The sequence below is a fragment of the Strix uralensis genome, chromosome 5 (assembly GCF_047716275.1).
Source record: "Strix uralensis isolate ZFMK-TIS-50842 chromosome 5, bStrUra1, whole genome shotgun sequence".
Classification (NCBI taxonomy): Eukaryota; Metazoa; Chordata; class Aves; order Strigiformes; family Strigidae; genus Strix; species Strix uralensis.
In genome coordinates, this window is record NC_133976.1 from 73,319,357 (window position 1) to 73,335,153 (window position 15,797).

General features: G+C 37.6%; 1 protein-coding gene across 10 annotated transcripts in view; it reads left to right on the forward strand.

Annotated features, from left to right (window-relative positions):
- The window catches only part of ERC1 (ELKS/RAB6-interacting/CAST family member 1), a 305,039-nt gene that overhangs the window by 68,502 nt on the left and 220,740 nt on the right, over positions 1–15,797 (forward strand). For all 10 annotated transcript variants that reach the window (XM_074871663.1, XM_074871668.1, XM_074871665.1 and 7 more), the window contains exons 3-5: positions 223–639; positions 13,454–13,528; positions 15,582–15,737. In XM_074871663.1, coding sequence (XP_074727764.1) covers positions 223–639; positions 13,454–13,528; positions 15,582–15,737 — 648 coding nt within the window. The remainder of the gene's footprint in view (positions 1–222; positions 640–13,453; positions 13,529–15,581; positions 15,738–15,797) is intronic.

A 15,797-nucleotide genomic window follows, 5' to 3' on the forward strand; every position in this document is an offset into this window, starting at 1 on the left:
AACTGGGTTTATAGTGTTAATCAACCTCTACCAGGCACAGAAGGAGGGACTTGAAATTTCTGTATTATAACCCAGTTCCACTTCAATTCTGCTTTCAAAAAACGTTGGTCTGTCAGTATTGCGGTTTCCTCTTGCTAGTTCAGGAGGACTGACGTGGCTCATACTGTTCTCTTTATTTCTCAGTGGAGAGAATCCTCTGATTTTATTTATTTATTCTTTTAGCATATGCAAATGACTATGCAGGCTCTCCAAGATGAGCTTCGGATCCAGCGGGACCTGAACCAGCTGTTCCAGCAGGACAGCAGCACTAGAACCAGTGAGCCCTTTGTGGCAGAGCTGACAGAAGAAAACTTCCAACGACTTCATGCAGAGCACGAACGCCAGGCCAAGGAACTCTTCCTGCTACGTAAAACCTTAGAAGAGATGGAACTGCGTATTGAGACACAGAAGCAGACCTTAAATGCACGTGATGAGTCCATCAAAAAGCTGCTGGAGATGTTGCAAAGCAAAGGTCTGTCAGCAAAAGCCACTGAGGAAGACCATGAGCGAACAAGACGGTTGGCTGAGGCAGAGATGCATGTGCACCACTTGGAGAGCCTTCTCGAACAGAAAGAAAAAGAAAACAACATGCTGAGAGAGGTAAGTGACCAAGCTCTGGGTTCATCTCCAATCTTAAGCTCTTCTCCATCTCATCTCCATTTAACAGCTGTAAGGGAAGAATCTTCTATCCTCTATATAAGCTGTATTTTACATTGCAGACTTGACAGAATTTGTCCCTGTTTTAAAACTTCTTTATGGCTTCCTTGTGTGTGGTTTCTGGGGTTTTGTGCTTTAGGCCTCACTTTTCCCATAGTCTCCATATGAAGCTCTGGAGGTGAATTGTCAGACAGACTGTAAAATTCATTCTTTGGTTCTATTTTAGTTTGAGAGAAAGTAGCTACCTGTATTTAGGAGAGAGCTGAGAGAAGTCTTTGCAGGAGTAATGGATGATTGCTCTACAGTTTCCATGGAAACAGTCGTCTTGCTGTGAAGGGTATTTGATAAAACTATTAGCTGCCCTGGATGCACAGCCAAAAAAAAGATTACTTAAAGGGACACTGCTGCACACATAGTAACCCCTTCCCCCCGTCCCTCTGAAAACAGAAAAGAAAAAACATTGTTATATCTGTATTGCACCTTAGAGGAGTATGATGGCAGGCATTCTTCACTATTAATCATCCTAAATTAATTATAATAAAATATAGGCTGCATAGAAACATTTTAGAAAAATAAAGGAAAATAAATTAGTTGCTGTGTGACCAGTGTCATTAAATTTGTTGATATTGTTAAATGCATTTTCCTCTTGTCGACCAGCCTCCTAAAGTATTCTAATATTAACTTCTAAAAGGCTAGTAATACAGCACATGTTGTGTGCATACAGAGGTATGTGTATATATATGCGTGTATTCACTAATGATAAGATTTTCTGTAAAGATTATTTTACATACATCTGTATGATTGAATGCATGGATTGATAGCTATGCATGTATGTGTAATATGTGTGTGTGAATCTGACCTGTTTGGGGCATTGTATGTCTACTTCGTGGTTTAGCATTTTTTTGTAAGTCTGATACATACATGAGATTTAAGCCCCCTCTCTAGGAAGCCAGGGAAGCAAGGCTGGCACAGAAGTTTTTGAGATGAGTGTTTGCAGCAAAAACCCCCTTCTTAATACCTCTTATTCGTATGTTTTCCGTGGCCTGACCCATTGTACTTGTGCTCTTGCAAACATTTATATAAGAAAGCTAGAGCCCATTGCATTTCTGAGCCAGATTTAGGCCAGATTTATTTTTTTAGAGCAGTAATCTCTTGAGTGTCTGGAGTGAAGATAATATGATTCCAGAGTTTCTACACTACAGTTTTTCCTTTATTTAGCAACCAATGATAATTCTGTTCCAATTCTTGTATCTATTTCAGGAAGAGCCCCAAATGGCTTTCATTTGTTTCTGCTTTAAGTCCAGCAACATAAATGAAAAGCTGGCAGGAGCTGTGCAATTTTTTAGGAAAGCAGTTACGTTTGTTTCTGCTACTGATGAGTAGATGTTGAGAGATAAGAATTCTTGTTTCATTCACACATATCTGGAAATTATCAATCATTTAAATCGTAGCCTTTATGGTAAAAGATTTCCTGGAGAAGGTGAAGATGACTTACTGACTTTGAAAGTGTAAATGCTGTTTATCTAACATTTTAAAATTAATTACTCCTTGCTGCTCACCCAGCTCTAATACATTGAAAAGGGTAATCTGGGTATACTGTAATTTGTAGCTCAAGCCATTGATATGATGTGGGATCCAGCCTTGAAGCTGAGCACCCTAATAGCCTTGGAAACATGCTGCCATATGTAGAGATGCCAAATTAATCTCCTTATGGAACTGGGTTTTGTTAGTACCAGTGTGTTGTCCTTGAGCTCTGAGCTAGGCTGAGCTAGCTGAACTCAGACTTGTTTGCCTGAAACTCAGGTCTCATGCCTGGGGCTCCAGGAGGCTGGGGAATATCAGAGGATGTCACTGAACTGTCGCTGACCGAATATGACTTCCTGAGCACCAAGTTGCTCTACTCTGCAGGATCTGGTTCAGAGTCGCTATCACTGGTCCACACTTGGAAGTTGTCTCTGGGCAGAACCTCTTAGGTGTGTCTACATCACTCTCCTCAGCTAATCTTCTATTATGTGTTTATCTGTATTTCGATAGTTTTAGGTTATTTTAGCCCTTTGCTACCCCAGATACTAACTATGGAATTTTTGAGCTGCCTTGAAGTTGATGGTTCTATATCTAGCATTCTCAGTATCTGGAAAGGCATGCTAAACTCTTCTTTAAATACTGCTGTTAAAGGAAGCGTTAGTATCTCAAAGGGATTTGCATGTGCTTGGGAGGTCAGCATTTATGCTTCATGTTCTAACACATTAGAAAAACTGAGAAAAACTTTAATAGCAGTTTTAACCATCTCACTTAAAGCAAGTTCTGAGACGTCAGAATCTACTAGTACTGTTTCTGACTTTACCACTGTGTTAGACTTCTGATTAAAAATCTTTACTGGGAATAATAATAAAGACCTGCATCTTGAAAAATGGAAGGATACCTTTTTGCTTCAACTTTGAAGCCCGCATGTAATTCAAAGCGTGATGTTGAGACTCAAGGTCATCAGATGACAGACAGTGCAGGTGCAGTGGCCAGCAGTCTGACCTTGAAAATTAAATGTGACTTCACTGATTTCTTCAGCTATCACTATTACTATTACTGTGATTGTACTAATGATTGCACTAATTTCCTAAGGAAAGGAAATTCTTAGAGAGCCTTGACTTGTGGTTGTGATAAGATCATAACCAAGGAATAGCTGTGCTGGTTCAGACCAACGATACCTTTGGGCCAACATTCTGTTTCACATAATGGCCATATGCAGACACCCAGGAAAGGGTAAGAACAAGGCAAACATGATACTTCTCTGTAATGCTGTCCCACCTTCCCAACTGTTTACAGATGAGGGTTTTCTTTACCTTTTTGTGACTTGTCAGTTTAGTATCCTCCATGGATCTGACATCTGAGCACATGGTCAGTGTCTTCTTGAGCCCATGTAAACTTTTGTAGCTATACCATCATTTGATAAGTGGTTTCTACAGTCTGTTGCAGGAAGAACGTGCCTCATTTCTTTTGAGTTTGAACTTGTCTCCTAGTAGCTTCATTGACAGCCTCTTGCTCTTTCACTGGAAGACACAGTTAATGGGTGATTGCTGCTGAGACTCTGTGCCACTCAGTTTTAGATTTGTCATATCCCTTTCAAGTTCTCTATTTTTCCAGGCTGAAAAGTCCAACACTACTTAACCATCTCTCATATAGAAGATAATGCATATCTTTGATCATCTCTCAGAGCATTCTCTGTCTCCCATATCCAGGTTAGGAAATGGATTCTCCTCCAGATAGTGAGAGGTATTGCCATAAGCAATTTGACTCTTTTGGGCTTTTTGCAAATGTCCGGAATTCCAGGGAACTCAAGCAATCTTTCCATACAAGTCCATATGAGAGATCCTGTATCCAGCATTGGATGTATGTGACAACTCACTGGTACAGAGGACAGTCTCTCATTAACAGAAAATAGTGAAAAATTAAATGTGTCATTGAACATCTGAACACAGGCATGGATTTGAATGCCATGACTTCAACAGATGACAGTGTGTCTGCATCACATTCTTCTACCCTAGAAAACAAGCCTAAGCTTCATGGCTTATAAAAAGATGGCTGCTGTTTTGAATACCCCTTCTTAAGTCTTAGTGAAAATTATTCACATTATTGTTGGTATTCTAGACTTAACCTTCAGAAACAAGATTATTATCATACCAGCAAGAAATACTTGATGAAATCCAGCAGCTGGACTACAGTTTCCAGAATAGCTCCCAAGTTACGTTAACTGCCACCTCATTGTTCCAGACTCACCTGTTGCAGAATTATCAGTGATGGCAGTGACAGCACATAACTCTAAAGATAATGCAGCTTGCTGTGCTCTTTATGACAACATCCTTGTCCACCCTGCCCCCCAAAATGCTAGATGCACTGAGTAGAAATGTGTTTTTCTCAGCTACATAGAGAGTAGATACACCAAATATCAGTGCAACTTGTGGCAGAATATGATGTGATTGATCCACATCTGGTATTCTAGACACTTGGAATAAGGAGAGTCCAACATTATTATACCAGCTTAGTTAAACCTTTCTCTTTTGAAACGTTCATTACTAGCTGTCTTTAGGAATATATATCTGAAGAAAGAATGGAAATCATACACTTCTAACATCACAGTCAATAAAGAGGTAACTTCTTGAGAGTCTTTGGAGAAAAGAGTTTAGGCCAAATTTCTCATGTGCCTAGAAGAAAGGATAAAACCAAAACTTATCTGTATTGGTTCTACCCAGGGGGAACAAAAAGAGGCTGCTTACTGTGTATTATTGTCAGATATTTGCCAAACAACTTCGGCAGCACTGTCCCATTTTCTTACTCCTTCACAAGGGACATCAACACAGACTTTACAACAGCAGTTAATCTGATGACCTGTTTGTCTCTGGGGTGCTACTGGACATACATACTCTGCAAATTAAATACATTTTTATTCACAGAGCAGTGCTATGGCATATAGTAACTGGAGTCTCTAAGATATACTGACATATCGCTGCATTTCTCCTGCTCAGGTAGGGGTATCCTTTGATGTCTCACAGAATCACAGAATCATCTAGGTTGGAAAATATCTTGACCATCATCTAGTCCAACCATTAACCTAACACTGACTGTTCTCAACTACACTATATCCCTATGCGCTGTGTCATATCATAATAACTATGGAGGATGTATGAGGGGAAGTTCCCAAATCTGTTCTCTTCTTGTCATTGACCAGTATGCTTATTGGTATCTACCTGATACACCTATGAAGCCATGAATCCCATCATGCCTTGTATAACATATATTCAGAGTCCTGATAATATACATGGCCCTAACCATTGGCTTTTCCTGAAAAGATGCAGTAGAAGTTGTGCACAGTGTTAGTTCTTCCTTCATAAAAGTTTTACCACATATTTATAATGAAGAATATATAGGTTCTGCAAGTGTCTTGTGACAGGCTGTATGTGACTGTTGTCAATACCTTCAGCAAGAGGCCAAAACCAAGTCTGCCTTTAAATCAAACTGTGATCTTGTAGCTATAGCATTCTCCTGGGAGAAGGGAGTGGTTGGCTTAACCTTTGAGGCTAAGCAGGAATTGGAGGTGGGGTGAAGTATTCGTTGAAATATCAGTGTAATAGAACAGCAACATAGTTCATAAAAAATGAAACAGCAGTTTGATTTGATAGATAAAAATTAGACAGTTGTTCCCTGAACTGTGAATCCAGGTCTGGGACTGATGGCTGACTACAGCCTTTTATTCAGAAACAGAAAGAAGGCTGTTTAACTAGAAGGTTTCTTCAGGAGTCAGTTCTAGGTTCAAGGTTTGCATGTTACAGTGGTGTGCAACAAGGAAATCAACAGCAGCTTCGCAAAAACTGTGTTTGGTATTAAATTACAGTTTTGATTTTTTTTTTTTTAAATAACTGGGCCCATTCAAACAAGATGGATTTTTAATACAACTGAGTGCAAAACTGAATTAAGGAGTTAGGGATGTAACGCTTAACAAATAAAGGGGGGGTTTGTATGTAAAACAGTCACTGAAATGGATCATTCATATGGGTACTCATTTACAATGAACTTAAGGAAAGAGGCTATGGCAGAAAAAGCTATTATTTCTTTTCACCTTCAGTGTTTGTTGAAATGGCCGCTGCACAAAGTCTTGTTTGTGAACTGTACTACAGTTATCTAGTATGACCTTATTACAAGACTGGATCACTGTAGCTATTTTGAACAGTGCTCACTTTATTCTAAGAAGTAACACCAAATTTATGTGAGCACTCTTTATTATGTCTCCACTTAGAGTAGCTGTCTGTCAGAGGAGCGAGCAGGCGGACTAGACTGCAACGTACATATACTTGATTTAGCTATAGATTATCAAACTTGATACTATTATGGCCAAAGAGCGGCAGCAAGGAGGTTAGTGAGAAAGGATGGGTGTGCCATGTAGATGTACCATTGGAGCACTGCTGAACAATGCCCAGGGAAGAGAAAGGGTTTTTTACTTTATCTGAACAGATTTTAATTAACTGTGACAAGTTTTGAAAAGAAGTTCTTTTTCCATGCGTGTGTTAAAATTCTTACCCTTTTCTGCTCCAGGCTCAGAGAAGGATTTAGAAATTCTAATTGGAGCAATTAGAGTTATCTCAAAGAACACTTTTGTCCTGTTCCAAGACTTTGCAACATAAATAAGACACACTTTCAGAGAGAATTTTTGGTTTGCTGGGGTAGATAGATTGATTCAGTAACTGGAACTCTTACTACCATCATACTAGGGGACATCTTTCTGATGAGTTAAAAAAATTAAGTTTCTGCTTTTTCTGCTGCTGCTTTATTCTTTTGACATTTCAGAATAGGATAGCAGGGAGAAGGGATTTAAATCAAGATAATTAAAATAGTTACATCTTTATCAGAATCACTTGATTTGTCTAAAAGTAATTTTAAAACATGTAGAGCTTTTGCGGGAGAAAATTTGAGAAATGGGGCTATTGCAACTTGAGGGCATCCATAATTTATTCTTTATACAGTTTGCTTTTTTGAATACCATTGTTGTTTGGAATGTCTTATGTGTCACTTTATAGAAGAATGATAGGATGGCCTGAACTACATGTTGGAGAATAAAACCAAGTATTTTTTAGTTAACTAAAACTTTCCAGTCCACTGAATGATGCAAACATCCTGCACAGAACATCACATTTGATCATATAAAGACATGGGAAGGGCAGTTAAGATTAAAAAAAGTCAGAATTACAGCTGTGGTTTTAATTGCACCTCATACTTTTTGTCAGTTTTTTAAAAAAGAAATTAGTGTGTGAAAGAGCATGTTTTTCCTATTCTCTGTGTGATACATGCTGTCAGATTATATAGGTTCTTCAAGAAATGGAAGGCATGTCCTTTTTTGCTTTGGAAAGTGTTTATCTTGTGGTGCTACTGGAAGATAAGTTGTATTTTTAAGCATACAGTGTACTCCATTATAAAAACATCATTGCTTGAGAGTGCACCTTCACATTTCTTCCAAATCCCATGCAAAATCAGAGGCAACAGTAATTGAGGGAATAACAATGAATGATGTGGCCAGGTTATGAAGGAAAAAAAGGTTCTGATTAAATTCCTTCCTTCACTATTACACAATGTGTATAATTTATTAATATTTTAAAGACATAGTCCTGATACTGCTCAGTATTGAGGACTCCTTCAGTTCTAAATTATATTCTCTAATTTTCAATTATTTTGGCATTCCTTGGTCAAGAAAAAAACAGAATTTGTCATTCTTTAGGTCTTTATGTCTTTATGTCTTTAAATGACTTTATCACAGCTGTTCTTTACATATTCAGTGTTCGTAGCACTTTTGATGAGCTGTTCTGTGTAATTATGCTGACCAGAAAATTATAGTATTATTTCTCATAGGGCTACTGTGCTACCTTGCAGATCTCCTTGGCAGATGTAAGGTAATATGATGCACACCTTTAGTTTCTGTCTATTTTGAAGTAGACTTTTTTTTTAAGGAAAGTAGCCATTCTTAATTAAAAATTGGTAGTGATGATGTACCAACCCCAGCTCTCGTTAAGTTGTCCACACTGTTTGAAACTTCTGACTATTTCTAGCCCTTAGTTTTCAGTTATTGAATCTTAACGCTTTTTGGACAGAACAATCCATTTTGGATTTTTGTTGCCTGTGAAGGCACATTAAAGTTGTGATCAATTTGCACAATAATTTTTGTTTTGATTTTTTTTCTAAAGAGAAATTATGCTCCTGCAGTCATTCTTTGAACTCTCTTCAATATATCAGTATAGTTTTAAAATTGTAGACATGCAAAGTGCACACAGTATACCTCTAGTGGTAGCACTATTGCCCAACAGGTAATAAGGTGTCCCTCCACCTAAAGCTTTTCTTGTTTATATGAAAGAATTGTAGAAATTCTACTAGCTTGTAATAACGGGGTATTAAGCATAAAATCTGGAACAGAAATTGGATAATAGAGCATTCTTCAATATTCTTGGCAATGTTGTGATGATATCTAGTGGCTAGAAGTTCCCACTGGCTTAACTGAAAGAGAAATATAGTGCATATTTTTAACAGTAATAATAAATAACAGTGAAAAGCATGTATGTTGCACAAAACTTGGGAACAAGTAGCTTTTTTTGGTTATCTTTTTAAAGATAAAGGCATCATTAAACATATAAAAACATAAAAAACATAAAACAAACATATAAGAGGCATCCCTTGTAATAATTTAAGTTGCATTCAAAAGTAGAAAGATGCTGAAGTTTACTAGTCTGTTATGGAACAATATCAGTTACATGTGAATGTTCTTTTGGTATGAAAGTAGAACAAAGGAATAATGCTTTATCAGAATGGATAACTTGCAAGGAATGAAGGATTAGTTTTGTATTTTTCTGATCCTGATATCTGTGTGTGGTCTTATGCTTTTAATTGCTACTCAAAGTCCTGTTTTGAAGATGAAAACACTAATTTTCATTCATCTGCATGGTGTGTGTCCACAATAGAATGTGCATACATCAGAGACACAATATATTAATATTTCTCCATTCTGCCACTGAAAGGTAAGTACGTAACCTGTATTTCACAATTAAGAAGGATGTCTGTGCACAACCTTCCTTCAGCAGCCACACTTAAACCTGTGTTCTAGGGAGCTTCAGCCTGCCTGTGGCCCTGTTTTCGGGCTCTTTAGAACTGTCAGCATGTTGCCAAAATTATGTCCTTACTATGCAGTCAAGAGGTGGGAGGTGGTGTTTTTCAGCAGGTTATGTCATCCAAATCATGGTGGAATTACTTAAGATGATAGAAATAGGATGTTTCCTCTGCCAAAGTGCAAAGCGTCACTTCAAACAGTGGAGGTACGGGCATTTCTAAAGAAAAAGCTTAGAAGAATTTATTTGGGAAAATGCTGTGCATGTAAAAAGTAGACACTGTCATCATCCCTTCAGTGATACGATGTTCTCCTACTGTGTATTCTATCTATTTTCATAGTTGTAGTTGCTTTTATGTTCTCAGTTCAGAGACCATGTCTGCACAACTGGAAATTATCTAGTATGCAATTGCACTACTAAAATAAAAATAATATATAATTAGACTTTTGGCATATTATTTTTTGACCATCTTATTTTTTGTTTTCTCAGTTTCTTAAAGTACACAAGAATTTAATTTATTTTCTATTATCAAGCTTTTTCATTTTATTCTACAATAACAGTCCTTGGATGGTTGTACAACTGTTGTGACAGGAACAGCTGGAGATATAACTTCCTGCGTTTAGTGAAAGCTCATGCAATTCAGACTAGGATACTTTTCACTCTTAGATCTTTCTTCACCTTTTTAAGCTTAAAGATTCATCTTCAGAATTATTGCTGATTTCCCATACGTGAGTTCTGAAGTTCGGAAAAGCAACTTCTTTTTAACTCATAAATTCAGGGGATTCAAACCCTCTTTTCTTCCCCTCCCGTATAACTTTTTTTTTTAAGTGGACATGAATTTGAGCATGCTGCCAAGATGTGACTGGGGTGTCTTCAACTGTGGACTGTTTTTACTAGTTTCCTCTCAAAGGAGTCAAATGACATTCTTGGAGTTGTGTTGATTATATGTGTATCTTTAGTAGGTGCTCTCATAGCCAAGCAGAGATTACAGAATAATTTGGTATTACAGCAATATAGTATGTGTGTTACATCAAATGTTCTCAAATGCCCCCTCACTTAATGTGCCACACCTGAATTTACAAAAAGGATGGCCAGTGTCTTACCCTCTTGTTCCTCTCAGCCTGGGATTCACAGGAAAAGACTTGAGAATTCTGAGAAGGGACCGAAGGATGTGGGGCATGTATGAGCCTCTCCAGAGGGATAGTCAGGAGGCATGTTTCTTTCTTATTCAGATGTTTGTGTACTTGTACAATGGATCATTCCAAGCAGTGCTGTTCACTTCAGCCAAATAGATACAAGCCTGCTCTTCCAGAGCAGTAAAGTATCTGAATGCCTCTATAGTAAAATGCCGTTTGGTGAATTCATGAATGGAGTCCCCCGTGTCCACTCTGCAGTCTTCAGATATGGCTATTTTTCAGGAGGAAGCCACTCCTATCACTCGAGTTGTACGAAAGCGTCTTTTGAAAATTTCTGAAGGCTTCAGTCTAGCTACAGAATCATACATGCTAAGATACTGAAAAGGTGTCTGTAACAACATTGTGCCAGTGTCGAGACAGGAACTCACTCACTCTATCCAGAGCTCTTAAGAAGGACTGGCAGCCACCCTATCTTGGAATTATGCTGCAATTCTTGAATCAACACATTAGATCTGGTTGAGATGGAAACAGGGGAAGACATACCACAGCTACCTTAAGGAAGGCAGCTGAGATCATTCCCAATAGAGGAAGACCGAGGGCACTGAAGAAGAGTCATGTTTTTCATGACAGGTACTGGTAAGAGCACTGAGAAACAGGTGGAGAGTGTTAGATCTGCTTCCCATCATGTTTGTAAATGCTCAGGCTGGTCTTGAGTGATAGAAGCTCATCACAGCTTATGCTTATTAAGGCAATATGTAGCACTATGAATTTTGTCTCTGATCCTTGATTGAGGGTAGTGAGATAAGCGCTGAGTTTCTATGGACAGAATATGTGGCAGACTTGTCCTATGAGTAGTTGAAAGGACATTTTTAAAGCAAATTCAACCTTATGATGAGTTTCTTTTCTAACATTATGTATAGCAGCATAACCAAATGAATCTCTAAAACATTACCTCTGAAAGGGTGGCAGCTTGAATAGTAGTGGAGACAGACTAGAAAGGTAGTTTCACTGATGTGTCTCAAGAAAAATGCTGAGGATGGAGTAGATAATAAAAGTGATATGACCATGTTGGTGCAGATTGTACTGATGATACCCTGTGTGCTGACAGCTTCTTTTTTCCTTCTTCTGAGGATGGGCACAGGAAATGGTAGAAAAAGGTTCAGCTGGTTGGACTGACTGCTGTCTGATTCGACAAAACTTACAGTTCTGCTGAGGAGATGATTCCAGCGATAATGCCTGCAGTCTTTAGATAGCTCTGTGATCAACCCCCTGGAAAGTGCATCTCAGTGTAGTATGTTCCCTCTAACATCAGCGTATTCAAGATAAAGTGGCTGCCTCACTTCATTTAAAACCCGTTGAATAGGTGGAAGCCATATCTGTTTAACTGTAGACAAAAAGAAGCATGCTCCTAACGCTGTAGGCAGGTGGAAGAGTGCTAGAGACCAACAGCATGGAAGGCTGGTGATGAGAAATTACTGGTTATGCTGTGCTTCGGACATCAGTTGTGAAGAATAGCAGAGAGGAATGCTCACTGCGCTTTGGGCATGTATTACAGGCAGATAGAGGAGATCTTGGGCCAAAAGAAACATCTGTCTAGACTGTTCAGATTTGAGTAAATCCATTATGTGAATGCAGGTATAGGTAAGTAGAAGAATAATAAAAGTATTGCTCCACTCTGGTCTACATGATGTAAGTGATGAGAGGCTCTCAAGTTTTGGCTATGGAAGAAACAAATATATTTATAGGGGTTTTCTGGTTTATTTTTTCAGGAGGTAATTTTTCAGAAAATACCACACTTCACTGTAAACATATTTGTAAAAATAGCTTCTCAGGAAATAGACAAGTATTTAAAGACACAAACCTTATACTGGATTTTCTACTGTTCACAGGCATCAATTTATGCAAATGGCCTTGTGCCAAATTTATGCAAAATTCTTCTTGTGGCCCTTGTCATATTACTACACATTTCTATCTTGCTCACTTCATAGCTATGTAAGAACACTTAACAATCTTACAACATAAGTAGTGTTTTCAGTATTTTGAACAGCACTATACAACTCTGCCTTTCTTATTCAAATAATTAATCATATGGAACAAGTTGCACATATCACTACCGTACAAAATGTTATCCCTTCACCATGTCTATTGAAAATATAAGTTTGTGGATGGCTTTTTAGATTTGACTTTTAGGTTATTAAGAGGAGTGGGTGGCTAAACCATGTGTGTGCACATAGACACTAAACACTGTATTGTTTCTCTTGTATTCCCACTTGTTGGTTTGAAACCCCTAACTACTTTATACAGCAGAACAAGTTGATTCAGCTTTCTATTGTTTTATTCCTTAGCAAGCAGACTGAAGCATGCTAGTTCCATGAATTCACATCAACAGAAATATCACATGGACTTTTGTGTTCTTGTGTCTGTTTACTCTGAGCTTCTAGAGCAATGTGCTATGCAGTCTTGTACTTCCAGCTACGTTCAAGGCCCAGTGGAGAAAGATTTTCATCACACATAATTAAATGTTCCTACTCCGGAGTAAAAAAGTTAGAGTTATCAACACAGCTGCACCCTGTAGCTTGTTGAAACAGAAACCACAGCACTATTGTTTCAGTAAGCATCTGGTCAAATAAATTACGTGTATGTCTTCCATGAGAAACTACTAATAGTTTAGATCAGTTTAGCAGGCAGATGAGAGGAGTTTTTAGTAGACTCAGCTGTCATTTCAACAGTTTATTTTGAGGAAGTAGGTAGTTGAAGATGCAGTTTCTGTGTGCCTTTTTAACTGAGGCTGTAATTCTATTGAATAAACTTTTGCCTATGCTTTTATTGCTATGAGAAATGATAAAATGTATGAACTGGTAGCATCAGAAGGCAGCATTGAATTATGCTGTGTATTAGAAAGAGAACCTTATGGCAATTTTGTGTGTATTTGGTAGGTGGGACAAAATACCATTAGGCTAACTCTTGCTTTCTTTTCTGCTGGTACAGGAGATCCATCGTCGATTTGAAAATGCTCCTGACACAGCCAAAACAAAGGCTCTGCAAACTGTTATTGAGATGAAGGTAAATGATTGCATATAGGCAGCAGTAGAGTTTGTTCTCTGGAAAATGGGTTTTCATATGAAAGGTGACTCTACCAAATAACATATTTCTGTCAGTCTTCTAAGTTAAAATAAGTATATTTATTTTTTACAATTTCTTTTTTTAAACTTCTTTATTATTGATCAGTGAAGAGGCAGAGCTGCTTCATGAGACAATAGAAACCTGCCTTGTGTCTACAGATCTGCCTACAGATTTCTTTCAGTTAACCAAAAGTCCATTGTATTACAAGGATGGGAATGATGAATTAGTAGGTTTTAGTGATGATGTGGGTTATTTTCTTTTTATGGTATCAACATTTGAAACGTTGATTTGCATTCTGTGTGTTGACAAAGTTAGCAATTTGCAAACTCAAAACCCGCTTTAAGAATGGGTCATATAGCTAGAAAGATGTCTGTATGTCATCATAAACCTAACTTTTCTAGACGTGATTGAATTCTTAAACCATTAACTCAAGTATCTAATGGAACAATGGCAATTTGCCAAGAGCTCAGGAGCCACAAGTGGAGTGTGTGGTTTACACAGCTTTGTGCAATCATATTTCGTATTGTGTAGTCCATAAAGTACATCAGACAGGCCTTGGACAAATACAGTTAAAAAATTCGAAACTGTCTTCGCAAATTATTCTCTTCCAGTTTTGTATCATCTCTTTCTCTCTCCTTCTTTATCTGTGCCTTTTTCTTTTATTTTCCTTCTTTTTTTCCCTTCCAGCTCTTCCTATTCCATCTCAATGTTTTCCATAGTCGTTGCCCATCTTTCTACTCTGGAGCCTTTCATTTACCATCTTCCTTCTATTAATCATCTTTGTGGTCCATAGTAAAGTAAACTAATCAACCATCTAGTAACAGTAAGCCATCTTTACTATCAAAAGAGAAAACACTGGTATTTCTGGGAAATGATGTGAGCACTGAAAGGAAATCCTGTTGTAAATTACAACATATCACTTCACCTTATTGCCTCTCTATTTATTTGTTGCAAAAGTCCGCTTTACTGGTCTTAACTTAAGCATCAAAAATTAAACAGGAGATCTGACTAGATCTTCATAATGGTCCTTTAGAAAAGTCTTATCTCATGAATGAAAACCTATATGTGAAAATCCTTCATGCTTTTTTTCAGCTGTGCTTTGATTATCAGACACAAAAAAAATTATGAATTATTGGTCTATGAAAGAATGGAGGATAGTTTCAAATCCTACCTGTATTTCAGGAGAGATTAAATATTTTGTAGAAATTTAATAAAAAAAATAGACTGCTTTAAGAGATTACCATTCATAATTACATATCCATGTATGTATGCATGAAGCTCTTGTGTGCTGTATGAATTTGTTCTTGCTGTTCCTAACATTTAAGACTTCTAAAGAAACAGAAAACCAAGTAGATTGAAAACCTCTGATCGTCCTGTAAAACTATGAGGATAATGGTACATTGACTTGTTTATTTTTCCAGATGGATATTTTTTTAACCATGGAAATTTTTTATATGTTGTATATATGAGACAGAATACTTGAAGGGTCCTCTACTGCTTTATCCACTCAAAACTAGATTTTCCGGTCAAAACTAGATTGTTGCATCTTTTCCTTGCTTATGGTGCTTTTTATGTTCTCCATTTGTGACCCCACTTAAATTACTAGTAGCACAAACCCATTTTTTTGCCATTCTTGCAGTCACATTTTGCTGTTCAATTGAATTCCTCTGTTTTATGCTGTCTTTGCATTACAAAGCAACCTTTTCTCATGTTCCTTTATTTATTCATCATATACTGTGTCCCTGCCCCTAGCCATGTTTTCTTTAAGTACTAAACTCTTGCTTTCCTTGAAAGGTATAAAAAATTTAAAAATGAGTACTTGAGCCCTCAGCCAGATGGTATGTAAAGAGGTGTAGACTGATTTCTGTAGGAAGTTCAGGAGTAAATTTCAAGGGCAGCTACCTGTCCAACAAATTACTTCCTTTTACTGCAGTGGTATGTTAACAAATCATCTAACTGTGTATCTTTATCTGTCTCTTCTGATCGTTTTCAGGATTCAAAAATTTCTTCCATGGAGCGTGGCCTCCGGGATTTGGAAGAGGAGATTCAGATGTTGAAGTCAAATGGAGCTCTGAGCACAGAGGAACGTGAAGAGGAAATGAAGCAAATGGAAGTGTACCGTAGTCATTCCAAATTCATGAAAAATAAGGTATTGAGAAAACAAATGACAGTAGTAAGACAAACTGAGCTTAATGAACAAATGAGGGAA